This window comes from Cyprinodon tularosa, unplaced genomic scaffold, assembly GCF_016077235.1.
Source record: "Cyprinodon tularosa strain WSP-4 unplaced genomic scaffold, ASM1607723v1 ctg107, whole genome shotgun sequence".
Classification (NCBI taxonomy): Eukaryota; Metazoa; Chordata; class Actinopteri; order Cyprinodontiformes; family Cyprinodontidae; genus Cyprinodon; species Cyprinodon tularosa.
This window is the reverse complement of record NW_024037860.1, coordinates 541,836-569,138: the sequence shown is the minus strand read 5'-3', so window position 1 is coordinate 569,138 and position 27,303 is coordinate 541,836. Positions and strand designations below refer to the sequence as shown.

Genomic DNA, 27,303 nt, shown 5'->3' with positions numbered 1-27,303 from the left:
AAATAAATAAATCAGTGTTTCTATCAAAGAAATCCTAATCTCATATAATATTTGGGGGTGGAGCTTGAAGTGTGTGTGTATACTTGTTTTACGGTGTGGAGACTTTAATCTGTTTACACAGTCACCTCATGGGGACCTATGTCCTTATGGGGATCAAAATCATGGTCCCAATATGGTAAAGTTCTGTTCTTTGAGTTGGGGTTGGGGTTAGGTGTATGTTGGTAATAGTAAGGGTTAGGCTAGGGATCTGGTTTAAATCAATGTAAATAAATGAAATGTCCCCATAAGTCATGTGTGTGGGGGTGTGTGGGGGAGTGTGTATCTGTCTAGCCCTCAGAGTGAGGACCGCAATTCCATTTTCACCATCAAATTTTGCAAGTCCTCAAATGCTATTTTGCTAATGGTTAGGTTTAGGGCTAACATGTTAATTAGTTAGGGTTAGGGTGAGGTATGCATTGGTAACGGTTAGGTTTAGGGTTATTTTTAGGATTAGGGCATAAAAAGGGTTTAAAATGAATGAAAATCAGTGGAAGTCAATGGGAGTCAACACATGGTCCTCACTACGATGGCAGAACTAGTATGTGTGTGTGTGTGTGTGGGGGGGGGGTGGGGGTGGGGGGGGGGTTACAGGGGGGGGGGGGTTGTGGGCGTGTCCTATGTCAGCATTCTAAGGGACAGCCCATTATTCTGTGATGTCATTGCTTTAGAACCCTGATGTCATCAGATCAGAATTCATTATTGCATTATTGCTTGCTGCACCACTGACTTGTTCAGACATAAGCATAGCCCTTCTAGTCGAGATTTCAAACTTTTTACAGATTAACACAAACTTTAACAACCGTTTATTTGTGTTAAAATGCCACATCAAAGGACACATTACCACAATGGTGGGAGCAGATATCAGCCGTATAGTTTGGAAGCTCGAAAGAATCAGAAAAGCTGCATTAACAACAGGCAGCCTGATAATCCTGTCCAGGATGAAATCAAAAGGCTCAACTCTCTTTTGGAAATGGAGAAATCTAAATGGTTGGAGGAAAACCAAAAGGTATCCACCCTTGAGGAAGAGCTTGAAAAAGCAAAAAGTGAGTTAAAACGGCAGAAAAATCTCAAAGAGATGTTCATTAATAAGGGCAAAGAAACCAAGCGAGAACTGATGAGATTTCAAAAGTTTACAGATCCAGAAACTCTCAGCCCTGCCACTATCGCATCTAAGGTGAACAATGACATGAAATACAAAAAGAAAAAGATGCTGCAAGTAGACTTTGAGCATTTAAAGGTTGCTCATATTGTCCAGGAGCAAGCATTTATATCACAAATCCAAACTGAAAAAGAGAAAAATGCTGCCCTCCAACAAGAACTAGACAAAATCAAGAATTGTTACGAGGAGCTTCGCGCTAAAGACGAAACTAGGAACGCTGGAGCAAACCAGCAGGTCAACTTACAGATAAGTTATGAAGAAAAAATGAAGCAAGACCAAAACCTCATCGAGAGCCTGAGAGCTGAGAATGCAGTCCTGCAGACTCAGATGGAGCAGATGAAGGTTTCATACAAAGAACTAAGTTCAAAATATAAAACAGACATTTCTTTATTGATGCAAAAACTAGAAACCTATCAGCATGACATGGTCTGTGAGAAAAATGCTGATGAGAAGAGAGCAAAGTTTGACCGCCAGCTCATCAATGAACTCATAGCGGAGAAGGAAAACCATCAGAAAACGGCTCACGAGTTTGGATACCTGAAACAAGAATCTACAGAGACGATGGAAAATCTTCAAAGTGAACTGGCGAAGGTTAAGGTCTTGTACCAGGAATTGAAAACTAGGTACGAAACAGACGTTTTTGCTCTAACACAGCAGAAAGACGCATTTCAGCAGGAGCTTGATAAAGAAATAAAAGCTCATTCTGAAAAAATGAGGAGCTACTGTGAACTTGGGGCCGAGAAGGAGGCTCTCCAAAAACAACTTATCACCCTTCAACAACAGTACTCTGAGTGTGAGGTTAGTTATAAAACAGAGCTGGAACACCTGAAAGCTGAGCTCCAGGACAAAGAAGACCTTGGTTGTCCAAAACGCAAAAAGGCCAGGCGTCAGGAACCGAGAGAGAAAGAAGACTCCATCCCTGTGAAGACCATTTCCGAACCTGCATCCATGGATCTTGAGACCCTGTCAGAGGACGTTATTATCACTAATGTGTCCACCATGGAGGTAGATGAGTTCATAGAGGAGATGCTGAGAGATTATGATATTCTCAATTCTGAATCAAAGAAAAAGACTGGCTGCTCTGTGGAAACCCTGCTAGAGCAACAGCAAAGTCCAGATGCTGAACCAACAGAAGCAAGTTGCTCAAAAAAAGACCCATCAGTCTGGAAAAAGATACGACACGGTCTGGGTCTCAAGAAACCAGAAAAATGGAAGAAAAGCAACACTTCTCAGAATAACAACTAGAAAAATGTGCCCAGGCCAGGAATGAAAACAACTCTTCCTAAAAAAATCATCAAAAAAGACAAAAAAAGTAAAAAAAAAAAAAGTAAAACAAAAAACAAAAAAATACAATAAAGCAAAAAAAAAAAAAAAAAAACATAAAAAAAATACAATAAAGCAAAAAAAGAAAAAAAAAATACAAAAAAAAACCAAAACCAAAAAAAAAAAAAAAAAAAAAAAAAAAAAGTGTGTGTTTGTGTGCATGCGAATGCACATAAGTGTGTGTGGAAGCGTCTCTTGCAGTAGTTCTGAGATCCTGCTGTGTGCTTGAAATTCATCTACTGCAGCTGGCTTGTCCCTACATGTAGGGTGAAAAGAACCACGTGTCTGGTTCTTCTCCTGCCAGTACATAGCCTCTCCACCACAATGACCCCTGCAGTGCCTCCACGTGGCCACACACAGAAACTGGGTACTTTATTGATCCAGGCCAAACTGCGAGGGATCTCGGAGCAACAGTGGGCCCCAGAGACGAAGTGCAATACCCCACAATATGTGGACATTTCTTGGCACTCGTCAACCACTGTCCCAGCTATGGGTAAGTAGCCTCACTACCTTGTGAGTGGTGTTGACCACATTGCTTGGAAAAAGTAAGTAGTAACAATTAGAACTTACTTCTCCAAAACAGGAAGTCCAGTGGACGACCCCGGACATGTTGTAGGGAGTTTGCCTCTCCGTTGGTAGCAGAGCTGGAGGAGGTGTCCATGGAGACAGAAGTCTGGGACTCTTAGCTAAGACCTCTGCCCCCGAGACGCGGTTCCTGAATGGAGTCGAAGACGACGAGTAAGAGTGCAAATTTTGACAACATAATTTCAACCTTTTGCACCATAACAGAATGCACTGTAGAGTCCTTTGGGGTTCTTCAGCCTGATATTTGTGTTGGGGTCTGGTTCTTGGTCCTGATTCCTCCTCTATTTTTTGCTGTTTTCAAGTCCATCCTCCAGAGGTCATCTGGGCGCATGGTTGGTTGGGCTGCCCTGCTGATTGCCTGCACCTGTTTCTCATCAGGTCAAGACTACTAGGAGTTGGCTGCCAGCACTTCAATGCCAGAATATTAATCTTAAGTGGTACTTGTGGCCCTCTTGACTTCTTGCATTGTTTTCCCTGATTTCTCTACTCTTACCTTGTTCTCCTTTGTTCCCTTCAGGAAACTAAAGCCTTTGGATTTTGTCCCCAAGCAATCTTCCTCCACCACAATTCACTAAGGATTAATTGTGATCTCTTGGTACATCTACTGGCTGGAAGCTACTGACTCCTGTCCTCAGTTTACTGTGTTCAAACCTGATCCGCCTCCACCATGCTCACAAGACTCACCTTCATCCTCTGGCCCAACACTCGGACCCCATCTCACTCCCCCGAGGCGGATTCATCTGATGTTCCAAAGTCTCCTGCCGCACCTGCCCCTTGGCAACATCATTTTCAATACTTATTTTCTGTATAAATAAACTTTTAAAAGACTGCATTGTCTCCTGTGAGTGTTCTGCATGTGGGTTAGGCAAATATCTAAAACCATAACAACTTGCAGGCAATTTATTGATGGACCCACACTGGATATTACCTATAGCAAAAAGAATCTCTTATTTTTATTTTACAAGAACAATGCTTCTACCATCACTGTCATTGCCCCTTTGATAATACAACTGTCTGATCTGTGCAAGTTTAAATAAAATGTTGATACACAAGCTGTCTCAAATAGTCAACAAGGATTACTCTCTCATTGAGATGGCAGAAGGGATTACAAAATATGTTCAAATACCACACCACGTTGTGTTTTGTCCTGACTGCAAGGCTCACGCCATAAAAATAACAACCCAGTTTTTATTTGCATTTGTGAAGAAAGAGTTTATGTCTCATTGTCTTCCATCAGAATGACCAAACTTTGCTGGTTTGTATCAACAGCCAACTAATAACCTGATGCCTTGTCTGCTTGCCACCTCCATATTTCCCACTCCAATTACAGTAGAAGTGCACAGCTACAGAAGTTAAAAATAAACAGTGAACAAATTATATTTCTGTTATTTTACTGGCCAAGATTTTTATTAACTCCTTGGTGAGCTAATTAAAAATGAACAATGTATTGGAGAGAGCAATTAGGTCATTTAATGCTGTGGGACGGGATATGCATCTTCTCCCCCTGCCCTAATGTTATCACTGTAGGTTTTAAGAAATCAATGAGTAGTACCGTATTTTCACGACCATAAGGCGCACCGTACTACTGTAAAAGGCGCAGTCTCAGTTATGTGTGCTATTACTGTATTTAACACACACATAAGGCGCACCGGACTATAGGGCGCGGGTTTTATATACAGGTACATGTCCTCTACTACGTTTAAATACCTCTACTGCGTATTTAAAAATAGAGCAGGAGCAAAACTGAGTATGACTGTGCTTTATTCATGTATTTATTACAAAGTATTAATCAAACCTGGTAGCTGGCCGTGAGACAGACACATCGCTGATGACAGAGCTGTGATCACTCCTCTGAAACAGTTTATTGACATATAAATTAACTTAAAATGCAGAAATCTGAAGGCAGAATATGTTCACTTTTATTATCCTGGTGCCTGCAGTTTAGATTGTACCAGTTAGTTCTGACGCGCGGCTGAAGCAGCTTTGCTGCTCTGGCTGCGCAGTGCAAAAGTGTGTCTGACGTGCGTTGGGCGGAGCTATCCTGTCTTTTCTTTGCCTTGCAGCTGTATTTGCTGTGATCAGTGGGAATAAAGTAGTTTTAATATGTTTTTAAGTGAGAAAGTCCACCTGAAAACTTAATCATTGCAGTCAGTTCATCCAGATTACCATCTTGCCTTCCAATATTAGTTCTGTCGGAGCTGCTCAGACCCCCACATACCAGCGGGGTGCTGTCAGTAGAAATCCCATTCAACAGCAGCCTTCAGGTTTCAGAATTTTAAGTTAATTTAGGCGTCAATAAACTGTTTCAGAGGAGCGATCACAGCGCCCTGTATCATCAGCGATGTGTCTGTCTCGCTGTCAGCTCCCAGATCAGCTTCTCTGATTGGTTGATGCGGCGCGTCCAGCAGCAAAACTTCATTTTTTCCATCTCGAGCAGCAGCACATTTGCGGTGCATCAGATGCTTAAACGCTCCTGAAGCGCTACTTCAGCTGCTCAGACGCGCTGCGCCTGCTGCTCAAAACGCGCTGCGGGACCTTTTGCTGCACCTTCACGAGCGTCAACCATTGACTTTGCATGTAAACTCGCTGCTCCTGCTGCGTCCGGTGTGAAAGCAGCATTACTTTGAACGGCCGGTTCACACCGATGTCGAGCGGTTGAAGTTCCTTTGTCAGACCTCCCGGAATAACAGCAAGCACAGCGTTCATTTGTTTCACCATGTTTTTCACATCAGCTGTGAGATGGGCACGCATGGAGTCACAGATTAACAGCGATGGTGATGCCTGGAAAAAATCACCTGGTCTCCTTACATACAACTTCCTCGGCCACTCTTTCATCATCTCCTCAATGAGGAGATGAGTTCTGCATAAAGCACATACCTGTTCTTTTATACACATGATGAAAGGTAAGTATACATCAGACTGATGTTTAGTTTTAAGAAAATGGAACCTGATTTTGTTTCACCTTTGCTGGAAAGAAGAAAAAGAAAAACAAGGAAAACAAAATCATTGAGTTTGGGATTTTTGCAATAACTGTGACTTACTTTAGAAGTTGAGGACTGACAAAAGTCAGAAGGTCCTGGACAAGTTTGCTGACGGCAGATTCAATCAGGATCCATATGTGTTTGAAATGGTGTTAACCTATGGAGGATCAGCTCTACCATATAAAAAAGAAAAGAAAAGAAATGCTCAATAAATAAATAAGCGTACAATTAATTGCTCCAAAAATTACAATAAACAAATAAATGTAGGTAAAAATTTAATTATACAGTGAGACATAAATTTATATATCTCTTTTAATTAGCTTCTTTATTTGTAATAATAACCTTATTTATTTATTGTCCATTATAATCTTCAACTTTATTTATTAATACCTTTTTTTAAAGTATTTATTTATGTGCATGTTATATTTTTGTCTGTTTTATTCTTCCGTTGTATTTTTTACCCTATTCATTTCTTCAATGCTTTTTATTTCTGCCTGTCGTTATTACTTTCTACGGAAGAGGATTAGGGCCACTGAAAAAAAAAAAAGTAAACTGATTTTTAAATTTTATTTCAGTTGAACATGGGAAAAAAGTCAGAATTCTGAGATTAAAGTCAGAATTCTGACTTTTTTCTCAGAATTCTGAGATTAAAGTCAGAATTCTGACTTTTTTCCCATGTTAAACTGAAATAAAATTTAAAAATCAGTTTACTTTTTTTTTTTTTTTTCCAGTGGCCCTAATCCTCTTCCGTAACTTTCTGAATGCATTTCTGCCTCATTATAAAAAATAAGGAAAAAAGTCAGCGTTGGGATCTGGAGCTGTACCACCTTTCTCCAGCAGAGTGCGCCGTGGATCCTCCTGAGCTGAGCCTCCAACACACCTCAGGCACATCTTGTCATCAGAGGATCCTCTCCTTTACAACCTGCCTTCAGACCTTGCCTCATCGCCGCAGTGTTGATCCAGTTTGGTTAGCACCTGAGCCTAGCATCACCTGAGAATCTTTGTTGTCTCTGATTAGATTGGATTCTAATACCACTTTGTCTCTGTTTTCAGGAATCCTTTTCTCTTGTAAGCTCTGGATGAGCTTAACCTGCCGAGCCTGCCCTCTGAGCCAAACCTGAAGACTGTTCTCTGGATTCCCATGCAGCTCTTGGCTAAGAGCTGGAAACCAAAAACCAAGGTCTGCCCTCAAGTCAGAAGTAAGACGCTGAAGCGGTTATTGGACTCTGCTGAACTAAACAGTCTCTGGACCCAACAGTTCCTCTCTCTAAGCAAAACCCGGATTAATCAAGGTATCCTTCAGAAACTCTCTAACTCAAACTCTCCAGTTCCTAAGCTAACTTAACTGTCATCCTCACAGACTCCAGTGAAACTGCCCCCAGGCCTGAACCAGTTCCTGTGTTTATTCCATGTGCTTGTGATCAATAAACGTTGTTAAACTTTTCATCTGTCTCCGTGGTGTTCTGCATATTGGGCTTTTCTGAAACCCATCATGACAGTCAGAAGGTCCTGGACAAAATTGTTGAAGGCAGATTCAATCAGAGTCCATTTAAATGTTTTTGAAATGGTGTTAACCAGCCATGAATTTGGATAATCTGTTTTCTTATTTTTCTCCTTTTTTTCCTTATTCCTCCTGATGCAAAAGTAAAGAAGTAATAAGTCATGTGTGTGTGTTTTAAGGGGAGCAAGGTGGTCTACAAATTTAGCAAAAGATTATAATCAGGTAAAATTATTCTGACATATAAACATAAAAAATCAAACTTCAAAGTTAGTGATAACAAAAAAAACTAGTGGTGGTCCGTTATCTGTGTTATCATGCCGCATTAATGCCAGACTTTTATCGGGTGATAAAAGTAAAGGACCACCCATTCATTTAAAAACAGTGAAATTAAGGAATAATTTGTTTTATTGTACGTTTAATAAAAAACAAATTTAAGCTCAGACTAAATCAAATTAATTATGTTGAAAACTTAAAGTTGTGACGGAAACATAGATTAATGCAATAAACAGGTTTACTGTGTAACCCACAAGAACGGTCGCTCCAATTACACCTGATAATAGTAGATGGTAAGTATGTTAACCACTTCGATGACTGATACAAACACTACACAAGTATAAAGAAAGTGGGGCCTGATCAGAAGATTTTAAATTCCCGGGAGCCTAGGTTTAAGCAACAACAGAGGAGAGCGCACAATATCTATAAGAAAGGGTAGAATTTAATATAGTGAACAATTGTGGATCCACATTTACAATTAAACAAAATTGCGTGCTTAAAAAAAAAAAATAAAAACAGAAATAATCCAGTCGTTTCAATGTTTCTGTCAAATTTTCACTCAATGCCTAACGGCTAGCGACCGGTCGGTTCACCATCAATCAGTTCACTCAGTCCTCTTGGCTGGGGCTCGCCATCCAGGTTCTGAAGAGGAGGATCTTAGGGTGTCTGGGCACTACAGACCAAAAGTGCACCAAAACGGGAGGGGAAAAAAAAAACCTGACCTGGAACAAGGCCAAAGTAAAGCATATTAAAATATAGGATGCTAATATCAATAAAACTTAAGCTACAATTCAGAGATCTTTCCTCATCTCTCATGTTTTTTTCATATTGTACAACAATATTCATATAGATCTATATTTCAATCTAAAAGTGCCAATGAAGTAGATCTATAACACTATGTTTAACATCAGAATGTGGATTAGAAACTCAAATTTGCTCTGACCTACTCAGAACATAAAGTTCCCAAGCAATGCTAACAGAAAAGCACCTTACAGCACCATGAACCATGAATTAGCACTGCTGAGTTAACAGAACATATGCTAATAGAGAAAAAAATGCCACTACCTAGGAAAAAACAAATACAACATACACAACAATACAAAAATACAACTTACAATATCAGTAACTAGGTATTTTAGCCAAATTTCAGTTAATTTACTGGGCCAACTGCTGAGTGCGTGCGATCACTCACCGATGCTCTGATGCTACATGAAGCTACACTGGGAATTTTCCGGATTCAGTCACTCACAAGGGAAGCTTTCTGAGATTTAATAAAACAGATTTACTATTTTGAATGATATATTTTAGGAAACTATTCTAACATTGTTTTTCTTTATCGATTTTCAAGATTCTTCATCAAATTTGACAAAATTTTCCAACGTATTAGTGGAAACAACCGTCAGCTGTGAGCTCTCTGAGCAAAATCTCGGAACAGCAGTTAAAGGGGCGGGACAATCAATCTTATTGGTTGATGTGAAATCAGCCTGTGCCAGCTATTGGTTGTTTAATCTGTCACTGAAAACAATTGCTAAAAGCATATATCAAAGTTTTTTAAAGATTTTTAGCGGTTTTTATCTATATTTATGAACATATTTATCAGCTTATTTTTAACTAAGACATGAAATCCATACATTTTAAGTAACACAAGTATTACAGAAGAAGATATTAAATAAAGATCTATATATATATATATATATATATATATATATATATATATATATATATATATATATATATATATATATATATAGCCTATATAATTTTAGTTATTTTTTTTGTGTGTGTGGTTTTAACACTGGGTTACACTTGCATTTAATCTCAGTGCCTCAAGGAGAGCCCCTGAGCAGTCTGTTTTTGAAATGTGTTAACCAGCCATGGATTTGGATTATCTGTTTTCTATTTCTTCTTTTTTCCTTTTTCCTCCTGATGCAAAAAAAAAGTAAGTACATTCTTTAGGAACACAGTTACATATTGAGAACACCTAAAAGAGAATTCATATTATTTCTGAAAATAAAATGATCTGAGAATTAAAAGTCAGGATGGTCCTTTGGAATATTTTAAGGTTCTCATCATCATCAGCACATCCTGACTCACACCTTTCCCCAGACCATTGCTATGAGCCACGTCTTCCTCTGTTTTTCCTTAGTTCTTGATCGATCTGTTCTTCAGCTTTTTTTGAAATCGGATCTGAGCAAGACCCAACTCATACTGCATGTGATGAATGGAACGCTGGCTGATGTAGGTGTTTTTGTCCTGAACCAAGGGATTTTTGTAGCCCTTTACTACCATGTTGGAAGAACAAGATACAGCCTTATGTTGAGGCACAAGTGCAAGTTACGTTGTTGATTGATTTACTTTATTGATCTCACAGTGGAGAAATTTATGCATTACCGGTATATCAGTTCTAATAGTCAAAAGAAAGGAAGAATGTGCCAAAGGAAGAAAAATGTGCATACAATATCTACAGTATATACAATGTGTCCACATATCATGGCTTTTTTTTCTTATAGCAGGATTATTATACAGGGTTATTGCACAGGGTGTTTACATGGGTACTTATATAGATGGATGTTTTATATATAGTTATTGCACTGGGTGTAAAATGTAGAGAAACAGGTTATAACACAGTGTCAAATAGTAATGGCACATTATAAATTTTTGCGGTTGTAGTGTCGCATTGTAGAGTTTAGTGGTGATGAATGACCTGTGGAGCGCTCTTTTTTACAAACAGGGTGTAAAAGTCTGTCACTCAAGCAGCTGCTCAGCTCCATTACAGTCTGGTGCAGAGGATGGAGGGTGTTGTCCATGATGGATGGAAGCTTGGACAGCACCCATCTCTCAGCCACTTCCTCCACTGAGTCCAGAGTGCAGCCAAGGACAGAAACAGCGTTTCTCACCAGTTCGTTCAGTCTCTTTCTGTCCCGCTCTGCGCTTCCAGAGGCCCAGCAGATGACAGCGTAGAGGAGGGCTGATGCCACCACAGAGTCATAGAAGGTTTTAAGCAGGGGCCTGCTCACTCCAAAAGACCTCAGCCTTCTCAGGAGGTGGAGGTGGCTCTGGCCGTTCTTATAAAGAGCGTCAGTGTTATGAGTCCAGTCCAGTTTACTATTGCCATGACAACCCAGGTATTTGAAACTCTCCACAGTGTCTATGTCCTGCCTCCGGATGTTCACGGGGGGAGTTAGGTTAGTCTTTTTGGTCTTACTGGTGTTAAGACACAGGTGATCCTTCTCAAACATTTTTGTATTTTTTTTCCATTTGATCTAATTGTGTGATATCCTGTTAATTTGCTGTCCCAGCAGGCTTTACGTGTTTAATTTACCCGCTAAACCAGTTCAAACTGAATAACGAAAAAAGGAAATAAGTTCTTAAGACTATGTAGTGTAGGTCCAACGGATTTTTAATCTGATTTCTAAAGGTTTTCTTAAAAAAATAAATTTAATAAAACAAAACAAACATAATTCTACAGAGATGTGTAGTGTCTAGGTACATTTATGTTTTCACAGTAAACTTTGAGTATTACTTTTAATTGAGACTTTCATTTTGTTAGATTAGAGACACCAATTTTCTCTTTGAATTTATCACTGAGAAATCTGAGTCCTTTCCACTCTCTACAAATTAAAATATGATCAGATTTTATTATTAAATGGTTTGTTTGTGTGGAATCAGTTTGTAAAGAAGAAAAACTATGCCCTATTTGTAATGGTTCACATCCTTTAGCCTACTAGTTGCACCACATTGTTGTTTTCCAAATTTGTTAGGTCCTCTGTTAGCATGCCTCTTTAAAAACAAAATGTTTTTTTTTATTTCTCCACAGACCTGGGAAGTGTTTCATATAGGTAGATTTCATTCTTAATATGGGCCTTAAAGCTGGAAAAAACAAGTTAGTGTTAAAACATTCTGCATTTTAGTGGTAGAGCTACATTATTTACAATTTACCTACTTTTTTTAAAACTGCGTTTTAAAGCTTTACTTTGAATTAATTCCACATGTCTCAGTCATACTGATTAAAAGTGGTGTTTAAAAAGAGCTCAATTGACAGCATATGAGATTTTTCATTTTTTTTGTTTAAAATGAGCGACATGTGGACCGATTTACAAACAATTGATGAAGAACTACTGGAATTATGTAGTGACTACAGCTATATATATATATTAATTTCACAGAAAAAGGAATTACCTTAGGTTTATGATAAAGTCGATGATCACCTATTGAGCATACATAGGAGGTGCAATCTGAAGCCATACTATGGGAATGATAACTAATAATACTGATCATTTAATAGGCTGATGACATTAAATTGTACTTCTCAGGTTGGTTTTATCAGGCACAGTTGTGGATTCATGCCATTCTACATGGTGGCTTGTGCTATTCTGAGTTCTTAATGACAGTAGGACGGTCTAAATACCATGTTTTCTTAGGGCTAAAGTTGTTTTTTTAACTAAATCTAACTTATTTGTACCCAATTTAAAAAAAGAGATTAACAAGAAAGCTGTTACTGAGCACTTCTACTTCTCCAATATTTTTAAACTAATTTCTGACACTTACTTAAGTAGTTTTCTTATTTTTTTGTATTTTATACACCTCTGCTCATCTCTCAGACTGTTCAACCCCCTTCCAGCCAAAATACCACCTGTTCAGTGTTTGACACAAGTTCTTCCATTTGTGTGCGTATTTCCTGTGTATCACTTCATTAGTCATTAACCAGCCTCCCCGCAGACCAAACCCTGCCTCATTATCTTAGAAAACACCATGCTAACATATGCCAGCACACTGCAACGTTACGCCAGTGACCTCAACAACTTCCCCTTTAGCTGCCTGGATACGTTTTACAGTGGCCTCCGTCAGCTTGAAGGAAACCTCCTCCAAAGCTTTTACAGACTGTAATTATCTTAGAGATCCTTTCAGCTTGTTTCACATAATTGTTGTAAAACATTTTTACAGTAAAAGTACATATTGCACATCCAAACCTTGCAACATGCACACATAAAGTTCACAGGACGCCTAAGTCTTGGGCCAGCCCTCCTAAACTCACAAACCCTTCATCCTAGTGTGACTGCAGGCAGAAACAGATGGGAGTGGGTGCTACTGATCCTATCGGTGGAGAATTCCCTAAATTCCCATTCCTATTGCCTACATGGAGATGTTTGATGTCCAGCTCACATGGAGCAATCTGTTAGCGTCACACCTGAAGGCAGGGATCTGTTTCTAGTGGACTGGACTGATTATATGTTACTATGTTTATATGAGTTTGTGCATTTTATCCACAACAAACACCTGCTCTTTAGTCTTTGCTTGTGCAAGGTATTTTCCATATTATTACTAAAATAGGATATTATGAGGGCTTTGCTTTTTTGAGTAGCCTTAAGATAAACATGCTGCTTAGGTTTCCGGCACAGTAAACATGGAACTTGTGGAGGGACCTCAGGGCCAAATCCCCTACCAGTGTCATTAAAGAAAAACCCCACTTGGTTCATAGCTGAGCCTCAAAGGCAGCCTGGGTCTGTTAAAACAATAAGTAGAACATGCTTTCACTTATCCCAGATTTTCACCCTTGAGCAAAGAAATTCTGTTGCAAATCCTTCTTTGTGTCCTGTGTTTGGGTAACTGTCCCACTAAGTGTCATACTCCCAGTCCTGGGTGCAGGCTGGGGTTTTGCTTTTCCTTTTTTCTCTCTCTGCAGGGCTGGATGGGCAGGTGCTCCTCATCAGCTGATTTCCACCCTTTTTAAGGAGCTGGAACCAGGAGGAGGGCGTCAGTTCGTTAATGCTTCAGCGTTGGTACAACTGATCCTGAACCAAGCCTAGAACCTAAGCCTTGCCTGAATCTAACCCTGTCCTCTCTGCTCCCTCCTCCTAGAACCCAGGATCCCAAGCCCTGAAACCACTCAGTCAGCCTCTAGGAACCTGTGAGGCTTCTGGTCGCAGAACCTTAAGACGCCCTCCTGCCTGAGCGCACCTGCCAGTCCACCCTCAGACACCACCATCCGATCTCGCCAACCGGACCTGCACCAATAGGCTGGATCACTGGACACCATCCTCCCAAACAGACGCCAAGCCTTCCTCTCTGTGAGTCTCATACATCCCTCACTCTTCCACCAGCACCGACCGGTTGCTCACCTGTAACCTAACCTCTTCCAGCCGTATCCTGACAACCCTGCCTGCCGGACTCCTCTCTGCACTACCACAAACCTTCAATAAAACCTTTAACAGGTCATTGCCTCCGTGATTGCTCCTATTCAGAGTCTGAAAACCTAAACATGACAGAACGAACTGACCAAGCTGACTCTGGAGAGCAATTACGCAATGCTATTTCCCACCAGGGTTTACTGCTAGGCCAGCATGAAGCCCTGATTCAGACCATGATACAACAGCAGACACAGGTTATGCAGACTATGAGCTCCCTAACCCGGGAACTGCAGGATGTGAAGACCTTGCTGAATGTTAACCCACCTACCTCTGTTCCTCCGCCTGCAGCCAGTGCTCCTGTTGTCCCTGCAGCGTCATCTGCGCCCGACGTGGGGATTTCCACTCCGGCCCCCGAACCTTTCACAGGAGATCTGAGTAAGTCCAGGGGATTCCTTTTACAATGCTCTCTAGTTTTCAGTCGTTCTCCTCTGTCTTTTCCTGACAACTCCCACAAGATCTCCTATTTAATTGGTCTTTTCCGAGACAGAGCCTTAAGATGGGCTGAGTCTTTTATTGATGAGGAAACAATCTATGATTACAGCTATGCCAATTTTCTGGACCGCTTCAAAAGAACGTTCGCCTCCTCCATGGGGGAGGAGGAGGCGGCTAAGAAATTATGGTCGCTCAAACAGGGAAGTCGATCGGTCGCCGACTTTACAGTCGACTTCCGCACTTTGGCAGCTCAAGCTGGCTGGGACTGCCGCGCTTTAAAAGCCGTGTTCCTCAATGCTCTGTCAGAAAAATTAAAGGACGAGCTAGCAAGCCGTGACAAACCCGACAGTCTTGAGGATTTAATCGACCTCGCTATTCGGCTAGACGAGCGACTCAGGGAGAGGGTTCGTGAGAGGCGGAGTCACGATCAGTCTCCGGCACAGCGTTCTTCCCCCTCAGCTCCTCCCGTGCCTTCCCAAGCCCGGCCCATCTTTAGCCAGCCCACCGAGGAGCCCATGCAGATAGGCAGAGCCCACCTGTCAGCTGAGGAGCGGGATAAGCGCATAAGGGGCCAACTTTGCCTTTACTGCGGCGGTACCGGTCATTTCCGTTTGTCTTGTCCCCTCCGCCCAAAAGACCAGGTCCGCCAGTAACTCTGGGGATACTGGCGGGCGCGTGTATTGAAGACCCCAGTCCTAGATTTCAGTTAAAGGCCGTTATTTACCTTAAGGACTCTCGCCACCATGTTTCAGCCTTAGTGGACTCGGGCTCTGAGCAGAATTGAATAGATCCCACTTTGGTTAATCGTTTTCAGATCCCGGTTCGCACGTTACCGTCTCCCATTTCTGTTGCAGCTTTAGATGGTAGTCCTTTAGCAACTATTACCCAACAGACACTTCCTTTTCAGTTTATAAATTCTGGTAATCACCATGAATCCATTTCCTTTTTTGTTTTTCCCACCAAACACTCACCTGTAGTCCTTGGCTACCCTTGGTTGTCAGCTCACAATCCCCATATTAATTGGAGAGAATCCAGAATAGAGACCTGGAGCTCCAGTTGTCTGGCTTCATGTCTTCAGTCAGCTCTTCCTCGTTCTTCGGCCGCCCCAGTCTGTCCTGAGGTCCCTCCTGATCTGTCCCTGGTACCCTCTGAGTACCACGACCTCAATCGGGTTTTTAGTAAAGATCTGGCTCTCTGTCTTCCACCCCACCGGCCTTACGACTGCTCCATAGATCTTCTACCAGGGGCTCCGCTGCCATGGACCCGTCTTTACAAATTATCCCAGTCTGAACAGGGGGCCATGGAGAAATACATTAATGACTCTTTAAATGCAGGCATTATTCGCCCGTCATCCTCACCCCTCGGGGCAGGGTTTTTCTTTGTTGAGAAGAAGGATAAGACCTTACGCCCCTGCATCGATTACCGGGGGTTAAATCAGATTACTATTAAAAACAAGTACTCTCTTCCCCTCCTGGCATCAGCCTTCGATACGGTTCGGGGAGCCACGTTGTTCACTAAACTGGACCTCCGCAATGCTTATCACTTGGTCCGGATTCGAGAGGGGGATGAGTGGAAGACGGCGTTCAAGACCCCCATCGGCCACTTTGAATATTTGGTCATGCCATTTGGTCTGACCAACGCCCCTGCTGTTTTCCAGGCTCTCATAAACGACATTCTCAGAGACTTCATTAATCAATTTGTCTTTGTGTACATTGATGATATACTTATCTTTTCTAAGGATCCACTACAACACAAGCAGCATGTCCGTTTGGTCCTACAGCGCCTCCTGGAAAATCGACTCTTCGTAAAGGCAGAGAAATGTGAGTTCCACCAAGAATCCATCAGCTTCCTCAGTTTCATTTTTGAGGGTGGACAGGTGAAGACAGATCCCAGAAAGGTCAAGGCCGTTACTGATTGGCCCACTCCCACGTCCCGAAAGCAGCTTCAGCGCTTCCTCGGGTTTGCAAACTTCTATAGAGTGTTCATCAAGGACTACAGTGTCATTGTTTCCCCTCTTACAGCTCTCACTTCGACCAAAAGAACGTTCCTGTGGTCTTCAGAAGCAGATCAGGCCTTCAGACTCCTTAAGGAGAGATTCTCTCAGGCCCCCATCCTCACCTACCCTGATCCACTGGTCCAGTTCACTCTGGAGGTTGACGCCTCAGACACAGGAGTTGGAGCGGTTCTGTCCCAGATGTCAGCCTCCGACGGGAAACTCCATCCCTGCGCCTTCTTCTCTAGACGCTTCTCTTCTGCAGAACGAAACTACGACGTAGGAGATCGAGAGCTTCTGGCCGTCAAGCTGACCTTGGAGGAATGGCGCCACTGGCTGGAGGGGACAGAGTTACCCATCATCATTTGGACCGACCACAAGAACCTCTCCTACATCCAGTCCGCCAAACGCCTGAACTCCCGCCAGAGTCGTTGGTCTCTGTTTTTCTCCCGTTTCAACTTCACCATCACTTATCGCCCTGGCTCTAAGAACACTAAGCCTGGCGCCCTGTCCCAGCTATTCTCCTCCTCTGAAGACCCAGGAGATCCAGAAACCATTATCCCTGAGTCCTGCGTTGTTGGAGTTATCTCCTGGGAGCTAGAGAGACAGTTGCAGCAAGCACTGGTGGGCGAACCAGACCCCGGAGGCGGTCCCCCACGAAGACGCTATGTGCCCTCCACAGTCCGTTCCCAAGTTATCCGCTGGGGTCATTCTTCAAGGTTCTCTGGTCATCCTGGCTCTAGTCGCACAATCGCCCTTATCCGGCGGTATTACTGGTGGCCATCACTCAATAAAGATGTCTCTGAATTTGTTTCTGCCTGTCCTGTCTGTGCCAGAAATAAAGGCTCCAGCAAACCACCTACTGGTCTTCTCCAACCCTTACCCAGACCCAGCCGCCCCTGGTCTCACATTGCCTTAGATTTTATCACTGGTCTTCCTCCTTCCAACCACAAGACAGTTATCCTCTCCATCATTGACCGGTTCTCCAAGGCCTGCCACCTGGTGGCCCTGTCAGGACTCCCGTCTGCCCATCAGACAGCCCGGCTTCTAATCAGCCACGTCTTCAGGCTTCATGGACTCCCCACTGAGATTGTTTCAGACCGCGTTCCACAGTTCATCTCCAGAGTATGGCGTGACCCTCCGCTGTCTCTGTTCCCAGAACCCCAACACCTGGAGTCAGCATCTCGCTTGGGTTGAATACGCCCATAATACCCACGTATCCGCGGCCACTGGTTTTTCCCCATTCGAAGCTTCTGTGGGTTACCAGCCATCTCTCCTCCCCACATCCTTCCCTGACTCTGTCCTCCCTTCTGTCAGTTCACACCTCTCCCGTTGCCGTAGAGTCTGGGACCAGACCCGAGCAGCCCTGGAACGTGCCTCCATCCGTGACAAGGCGTTTGATGATCGCAAACGCCTTCCTGCACCCGCCTATTTGCCTGGACAGGAGGTTTGGCTCTCCTCTAAGGACTTCCCACTGAAGGCTGTTTCCAGAAAGATGGCTCCCCGTTTTCTCGGTCCATTTAAGATTGACCGGGTTATCAGCCCATCAGCTGTCCGTCTCAAACTCCCTCCACATCTTCGTGTACACCCTACCTTCCATGTTTCCCAGATCAAGCCTGTTTCCTCCAGCCGACTGTGCCCTCCTGCCGAGCCCCCTCTGCCCGCCCGGGTTGTGGATGGTCATCCGGCCTTCACAGTCCGCAAGATTGTTGCCTCTAGGCGCCGTGGTCGAGGCCACCAGTTCCTGGTGGATTGGGCGGGTTATGGCCCTGAGGAACGCTCCTGGGTTCCTCGCTCTTTTATTCTTGACCCTACTCTTATTTCTGAGTTCGAGTCCTCTTCGTCCGGACGGCCGCCAGGGGGCGTCCGTTAAAGGGGGGGTGCTGTCATACTCCCAGTCCTGGGTGCAGGCTGGGGTTTTGCTTTTCCTTTTTTCTCTCTCTGCAGGGCTGGATGGGGAGGTGCTCCTCATCAGCTGATTTCCACCCTTTTTAAGGAGCTGGAACCAGGAGGAGGGCGTCAGTTCGTTAATGCTTCAGCGTTGGTACAACTGATCCTGAACCAAGCCTAGAACTTAAGCCTTGCCTGAATCTAACCCTGTCCTCTCTGCTCCCTCCTCCTAGAACCCAGGATCCCAAGCCCTGAAACCACTCAGTCAGCCTCTAGGAACCTGTGAGGCTTCTGGTCGCAGAACCTTAAGACGCCCTCCTGCCTGAGCGCACCTGCCAGTCCACCCTCAGACACCACCATCCGATCTCGCCAACCGGACCTGCACCAATAGGCTGGATCACTGGACACCATCCTCCCAAACAGAGGCCAAGCCTTCCTCTCTGTGAGTCTCATACATCCCTCACTCTTCCACCAGCACCGACCGGTTGCTCACCTGTAACCTAACCTCTTCCAGCCGTATCCTGACAACCCTGCCTGCCGGACTCCTCTCTGTACTACCACAAACCTTCAATAAAACCTTTAACAGATCATTGCCTCCGTGATTGCTCCTATTCAGAGTCTGAAAACCTAAACATGACACTAAGAGGGCATCACACTGAAAAGAAAGTCAGCTATGATGTAAGTTAATCCTTTCTTAGTTCCTGTCTTAGAAAAACACTGAAACTATATGTATATACTGCATTGAAGCAGCTGTGCACTGGGAGAGTAATGCTCATTATCTCAGGTGTTTCTATCAACCTTTCTTTTGCACATTTTGAAGTATTTCATTAGAAGAGCTTGATGGAAACTGCTAAACTCCAATCAAGTTACTACATTTTGCAAAAGTGTTTTTACGTTAACTTGAGGAGGTTTTTACTTTTTGAGATAAAGCATAAATGTGTTAAACAGGAATTAGGAACACATCTTTTTTAATAAGTTCTGACGGGGCAAATATTTACCTTTACATGACTGATCGGCTGTTTCCATTGCTGCAGGCGTCCTGAATGCAGCATTAGAATCACAGTTCTCTCTCAATGAACCATTGCTAATATTAGCTGACATGATTTCAATCTGAAAAACTCACACAGAAAGAAAAGACAATTAGTAGAATTTAATTGATACAATTACTTTAGTCTTTGGTGCTCAGAACTCGGCAGAAAAAATAGCATTAATTTTGTTTGATATGCTTGAACAGGAGTAAAGAACAAGGATGGTTCCTCCAGTACTGAAACTGGTTGTGGAGTGGAGATATTCAGTTGATCGAATTCTGATCGAATTCTGATCGAATTCAGTTTGTTCATGTTAATGATAGATCTTCAACACACTCAAAGGTTACCTGTGGAGTACCACAGGGATCAGTGCTAGGACCAATTCTTTTTACTTTATACATGCTCCCAATTGGTAGAATTATTAGACAGCATGGGATTAATTTCCACTGTTACGCTGATGATACCCAGCTATATCTGTCTATAAATCCAGATGAAGCTAACCCATTACATAGATTACAGGCATGTCTTGAAGACATTAAAACCTGGATGACTCTTAACTTTCTGCTCCTGAATGCAGACAAAACAGAAGTTATAGTCTTTGGACCAGAGTCTCTGAAAAAGAAACTGATTAGCCAGTCACTTCATTTGGATGGGATTAAACTGATTTCAGATAATAAAGTAAAAAATCTTGGTGTTATTTTTGATCAGGACCTGTCATTTAAATCCCATATCAAAGAGGTTTCTAGAATTTCCTTCTTTCATCTGAGGAACATTACAAAAATTAGAAATCTCCTGTCCAGGGGTGATGCTGAGAAACTAGTCCATGCATTTGTTACTTCAAGGCTGGACTATTGTAATTCTTTACTATCAGGAAGTCCACAAACTGTAGTTAAAAGCCTTCAGCTGATCCAAAATGCTGCAGCCAGAGTTCTAATGAAAATTAAAAAGAGAGATCATATCGCGCCTATCCTGGCTTCTCTTCATTGGCTTCCTGTTAAATCAAGAATAGAATTTAAAATCCTCCTTCTCACATATAAAGCCTTAAAGGGCCAAGCTCCATCTTATATCAGAGATCTGATTGTTCCTTATGTTCCTAACAGAGCACTTCGCTCTCAATCTGCAGGTTTACTAGTGGTTCCTAGAATTTCTAAAAGTAGAATGGGAGGCAGATCTTTTAGTTATCAGGCTCCTCTCCTGTGGAACCAACTACCAGTTTTAGTCCGTGAGGCAGACACCCTGTCTACTTTTAAGGCTAGGCTTAAAACTTTCCTTTTTGATAAAGCTTATAGTTAGGGTGGCTCAGGTTATCCTGAGCTATCTCTATAGTTATGCTGCTATAGGCTTAGACTTTTGGAGGACATAGGGACCCCCATTTCATCATTCTGCTTCATTCTCTCTCTGTTCTCCTATTCTGCAGAATCTGTTAGTTCAATCTCTAACTTTCTGCTCTCTCTGCTTTTCCTCAGAGTAGCTTTGCCTCGTCTGTTCCTGTTTGGCTGTGACGTCATCCTGGAAAGAAACATCAGCTGTGCTGCTTCTATCAACACCCTTGTTTATAGATGTTGGAGATCGGCCTGTTTTCCAGTGTGGTCCTGTTTCTCTGACCGTGACTGAGTGGATGTGCTCTCTTCGTCCTCTGGCATGGGAGCTGCCTTGGAGCTCGTCTGCCTGGCTGCGTGTTTCCTGGACGGGGCCGCCTTTTACAGCTGCTTTTTGTATCTCTGCTTCTGTCTCCTTGAACCCCAGTCGGCCTCGGCAGATGGCCGCTCACACTGAGCCTGGTTCTGCTGGAGGTTTCTTCCTGTTAAAAGGGAGTTTTTCCTCTCCACTGTTGCTACAAGCATGCTTAGTGTGGGGGATTGTATTTGAGTCAATGAGTCAATGCAATCAACTGGTTTTCCTTAGATAGAAAACTTTGTATCAATTTGACTGTATGATCTGGTTGAACTGTAAAGTGCCTTGAGATGACATGTGTTGTGAATTTGGCGCTATATAAATAAACTGAATTGAATTGAATAGATAGATGAAGTTGGTCAGTTTGTAGACTGCTGGTTGGCGAGGCGGTCTGCTTGAGCTGTAAGGTGAGATCCAGTGGACTGTCTGAGCTGACACCAGTGCTTCACTCAGGGACCTGGAAGATGAAAGTCCAGTTTGGACAACACAGGTTGAGAGAACCTGTCCATGATGAGCAAGCATGAAGCGAAAGTGGAGAGGAAAAACTCCCCATTGGGAAGAAATCTGGCAGAGCCACATGGCGTTCTTCTGCCATACTGGTTGAGATAAGACAGGGAATGCAGTAGGTGTCCCGGGAGGAAGGAAACTGATGAAGCTTTACCTACGATGGTGGAGGAGGGGATGGAGGTGTGTTGAAACGGGGTCATCTGAATTGAAGACAGACATAGAGCAGCCACTGCCTGCACTTTGGATAACAGACAAAGCTGTGGATTGGAGACCTTTTAAGATGAATTTTGGATGCTGATTGGGCTTTCATGGAGGTGTGGTTCAAAGCTCATTACCTTGTGTCGGAGGTGCCTGAAGGTGAGTAATCAGTTTATTCAGCTGAACTTCCGCTTAGGCTCCAAAATAAAGAAAAAACTTGCAACACATTTATTAAACCTCAGTACAGCACTGATCTGTGGAACGTGCTAGTTGGTAACTCTTCATCCTGTTTACTACAGAGAGGAGTAACAGATGCGTATTACAACAATATCATTTGCATGGCTTTGTTTTTCCCACCAGTGGATGAAAGCATGTCTAATTCACCCTTTTTTTTCTTTACAAGGGTTCACTCAAAATTGGCATCACATTTGGATGGAAACATAATTAGTAAAGATTGTGTTTCTATTGAAACTACCTCACAATTTAAAAGAAAAATGAAAACAAAATATATCAGAAACTGTTGTGTCTGATTAAAGTAGAGTAGGGTGGCCTAAATTTAACCACATTAATTATTAACAGATTCAGGCCTAAACCGATTTTTATATTTTACTGAATCTATAGATTCTGTTTCTAGCAGCCTGTAAACGAGACCAATCCTGTTTTCCATATAGTTTGCTTCCTCATTAAGAATCCCAATGGTACATATTTTTCAAGGATGTAACTGGTTAGTGATCCAAACCACCTCCAAAATTACATTTAAAAAGCCCCCCCCCCCCTTTTTTTAGTTTTTTAATGTATTTTCCCTATCTGGTAGAAGTCATATGATCATATTTCATAAGGGCTTCATAAACATCTGACTCTGCTTCTTGCACATGGAGCACTGTTGTGTTGCTTTGTTTTTCTTGGCAGTGCTCAGAGTCAAAGCGGCTTCTCAGCAGCTGCCCTCGCGTCCTAGTATCTAAATATTAATTTCTCCCACAGGATTTAGCTTCTTCCCATGCAGCCTGCATACAGTTGAGAGAATCTGTTAAGCCTTTGCAGAGCCATTGTGACCTGCATATAAGCCCTCTGGGCAAAAAGAAAAGAAAAAAAAGAAGCCTATTATTCTGAACAACACATGATGTCCAGTAGGTTTGTCCATTTTCTCTACCTGAAAGAAGACAGGAGGGACACCTAAATGGGACTGAGACAGGAAACCAGTGTGACGGCCTGTTTTCCTTCAAGATCCAAGATGTAATGTTATCATTCAAGATGAAAAGAAATGACACACAGTTTTCTTTTGCTGCCTTAGAAATTCAAACAAGCAGTGAAATAATTCAAGCCTTCAAAAACAAACATAGAACCCTGACAAAGGGAATCTACTGTCTGAGTGAAACCAGATGAAATCTATGTTTTATATATAGGTCATTGTCAGGAGGCCGAGGCTCTGAGCAGTTTGTTACTCACTATATGGATTCCATGCCCTAATAAGCATCCCATTATTTTGTTTTTACAGCTGACATCTGTATCAGAATCAAGCGCGGATGACACAAAACTTTTATCATCCTTGCCCTGAACATGAGCACCAAAATAGTCAAAAGATTCAACTGATCTTTTACACTTCATGAAAAACATCTGGGGGTTGTTTTATGCAGCTTTAGCATCTTGTTCTACTCTTGAATAGAGGGATGGGGATGGGATGGTGATCATTTTATTGGGCTTATATTAAAAATCTAATGTATGTTAGATACTTCCTCTTTCTCTTCAGTTGTTGCATTTTTTTAAGTTATACTAATAGCACCAAAGCTTTAAGAAGCACATTAGATATGGTGCAGTATCTGAAACAAAGTTTGACCAGACAAAGTATTCCAGGTTGTCAGACAGAGCAGGTTGCACACAGATGATCCAGGGATTAAATGGAAGCCTCACAGTTGGTGCACACAATTACTCTGCGGGTTTGGGCTGAAGATGTTTGCAATTACAAAGATTAGCTTTGCATATTACTGCTCTGCTAAGTTTATTAGTGAACTAGCATAAACAACACAAAAAGGAAGGTGAAACTTCAGCATAAGGTCAATGCAGAACAAAAACTAAGCCAAAAAAAGTTGAAAAATGATTGGAATACAGAGGAGGTCTGCATTCTTGATCACAACTAAATAAAGGTCATGCAGGGATGTCTAACTGCCTGTGATGTCATGCTAAAAAGGCATTAAGTTATTGGAGTAAACACCGTATTCAAATAAAAGAGCAGCTTAGAACACCCCCTGTAATGCTCCTTTATTGAGGACATTTTTTTTTGTCCAATATCTGTTTTTTCAAAAGATATAAGCTTTTTTCTTGGGGAGTTAGTGAACCTATGAGCTTGCCAAATCCTGCAACAGTAAAGCACCACAAAGCAACTAGGTAACAGGTTATGTTCCTGGTATTTTGTATTTGCTTTATGCCAGAAACTTAGAGCTGGGTTCTAGATAATTCAATTATAGGGTAATCCATTCCAATTTTTTTTTCACCGTGACGTCACTGCTGGAAGATGTCAGGAATGAGGTGTTAGTATATTTGGGCAAACATGGCTGTTCCTGGACTCAGCGATCGCAACTAAAATGATTGTTTTTATTTTTTTTACTGTTTGACATTAAATTCATTAAATCACAGCGTACATATTAGTTTTTAGTATAAATAATGATCCAATGATTATTCCTTGCTGACTGAACTTTCCGAAAACCCAAGTTTTTAGAAATACTTCTCTTGGTTATTTCTCATTTTAATTATTTATGCTATGGACATTTTATTTCCCAAATTGTATTTGGTGGCTTTAGCTGTTGTGCATGTTTTTGGTGTATTTGCTTGTTTCTAATGTAAGGCTAAATTGGTTATTATTATGATTACTATTATCAGCATTTGCTTAGTGGTAGTAGAAGCAGTATTAGAACAGTAGTAGCAGTTTCTTTATTGGTTAATGATTATTGTTTTACTAAAGCCAATAAATCATCTCCCGAAGTTCTTTTTTTTATATTTGAAGTTTTAATTAACACTCAATTATCAGTTTAACTAATGTTTTTTGGTTAATGATTGTGTGACTTTATGCTGATTCCTGGCTTTGATTTATCCTTCGGCTCCTAAAATACGGCAATCTGTAGATTTTTATAGCAACCAGCTTGCTCACATTAGCTTATCACAGAAGAGAGAAGCACCGTTTATTTGTGTATCTATGGAACAGAAAGTGACTTTCACAAAGACAGAAAGCTGCAAAGTGTCTTGATTACACACATGAGCCTGAAATGCCTGTGTTTGCACATGTGCAACTGTGTCCATGTGAAGCAGAGGCAGCTATGTTTGCAGCTATGTGAAGTGTCTTTTTGAGCCAACAGTGATGCAGCCGATAAGTCTGGAGAATGATGCTGCTTGTGTGCAAGGCCACACAACATTCCAAGCGAGATGAGCACACTGACGCCAGCCTTGTACGGTTGTATGGTGCCGCCTTATTACAAGAGGACAGAATTAGAAACACACAGACTTTAACATTTCACACATTCATGAGAAGAGGCAGAAACAGCCCAGTCATTCCAACCCAATAATCAGCTTGACTTTTCTTACACCTTGATTGTTGGGTTAATGTTTACGTTCCTACGTAAGCTTCCCGTTGTGTACGGGTAATGATATGGAGCTGCTCTGAAGCAATCCTTTGTTCGTGTTCTTCCATACTATGAAAGACATTTTCTGTTTAGCCTTGCTGTGTTGTTTCCTCCTGATCTTATTACCAGACAAAAAGCGAAAAACACAAGAGTTGAAGCTACTGAAAATGACAGGTCTTTTTTTTTGTTCATCTCTAGAGGAAATGTAAACAGTAGAAAGTAAAATGTTTATGATGTCACCCATGCTCTTCCTGGTTTCTTCTAAAAAAATGCATACATTTTAGTGTTTTTATATTTGGTCAATTGCTATGCACCAGATGAAGTCTGGGCTTCTACTGGTTTTAAAATGTTTTGATTTTCATCATTTTACTGTAGCTTTACGTTTAGGGTTTTTGTCCTGCTGGGATGTGGACATCCTCCTCAGGCTTAAGTCAGCTCCATCCACCTTCCCATCAACTCTCACCAGCTTCCCACTCAATATTAACAAAAACATCATAGGCATCACCCTCCTTCTACTTTCTATGATTAATCCTAAGCACATTTAACTATATTTTTCAATTTACAGTAATCATCCATGACTATAACCAGTGGAAATGTGTCTGTTTAATGTAAAATTCACTCTCACCCTATTACCAGAACCCATTCCTCTCTCCCGTCTTTTCTTTCAGACCGCTCTGTACTCCCACCCACTTTCCTGTGCAGTGCAGCAAGCGTTCTTTTTAACATTTAACATCAGTCATTCATTCAAACATAAGTTGTCTTTTTCTGCTCTTTCAATTACAGGGACCAGTGAATCAGAATGTCAAAGCGGTTCAACTGTTCCAAATGACATGTAGGTCATTAAAGTTCAGGACTGAGTCACCACTGATTCCTTTTCCACTCTCCATGGGTTAACCAGACTAAACACACACAAAAATACATATTCTTGTGAGTTTCGGGACACGTCCTGATGACGTGTTCTGTTCCCAGAGGGGTTTGCACACTTTGGGTCGACGGACGAATCAGGGAATGCATGACAATTCTTTTAAGTATGATTTAACACTTCCTATTTTCTAATGAGGGATCAAACTACCAGGCAGGTTAAAAAAAGTTCTGTTTATTCTAGTGCTGTAAATAAAGTATTTTCCTCTTTTACAGACGTGTTCTGTATCCATCTCTTTGGTCATACTTTCATGTTTCAGGTCAGTTCTTCAGTAGTTTCATTGGAGAATTTAAAATTAGACAAATATAACCCCAGTAAACACACACACAAAAAAAAACTACTGAATTTAAAATACTGAATTTACCAATCAGCGTTATTTTGTACGTTTTTTACTGAAAAATATCTTGACAATAGCCTTTTTTATTAGACCATTTAAGAATAAATTGTTTGATGGACAGACTGACACCCCTGTAGTTCAGAGCTTATGCTTCTATAAGCCTGTAGCCTATTTTCCCTGAATGTACTTCTGAGCAAACGTTCCCATGCTGTTCTGCGAATGTGACGTCAAGCACATCCATGCCAAATTGCTCCAACTTAAACAATCAAAGTGTTATATTCAAGACGGATTTTGTGGATATCGATAGGCGGATTGGTGCGGCGTCTGCTGTGAAGCGGACACTGTACCGGTCTGTTGTGGTGAAGAGAGAGCTGAGCCAAAAAGCAAAGCTCTCGATTTACCGGTCGATCTACATTCCTACCCTCATCTATGGTCATGAGCTTTGAGTCATGACCGAAAGAATGAGATCCCGGATACAAGCGACTGACATGAGTTTTCTCGTAGTGTCTCCCTTAGAGATAGGGTGAGGAGCTCGGTCATCCGGGGGGGACTCAGAGTAGAGCTGCTGCTCCTCCACATCGAGAGGAGCCAGTTGAGGTGGCTCGGGCATCTGATTAGGATGCCTCCTGGACGTCTCCCTGGTGAGGTGTTCCAGGCACGTC

General features: G+C 42.0%; 1 protein-coding gene across 1 annotated transcript; it reads left to right on the top strand.

Moving 5' to 3' along the window:
- Positions 1 to 856: 856 nt before the first annotated feature.
- Positions 857 to 2,443, top strand: LOC119786524 (golgin subfamily A member 2-like). Its single transcript, XM_038289965.1, has one exon. The coding sequence runs from the start codon at positions 857 to 859 to the stop codon at positions 2,441 to 2,443; it is 1,587 nt and encodes a 528-aa protein (XP_038145893.1).
- The last annotated feature ends 24,860 nt before the right edge of the window (positions 2,444 to 27,303 follow it).

Coding starts and splice junctions, on each gene's coding strand:
- LOC119786524 (XM_038289965.1), top strand. CDS start 857: ATGCCACATCAAAGGACACATTACCACAATGGTGGGAGCAGATATCAG.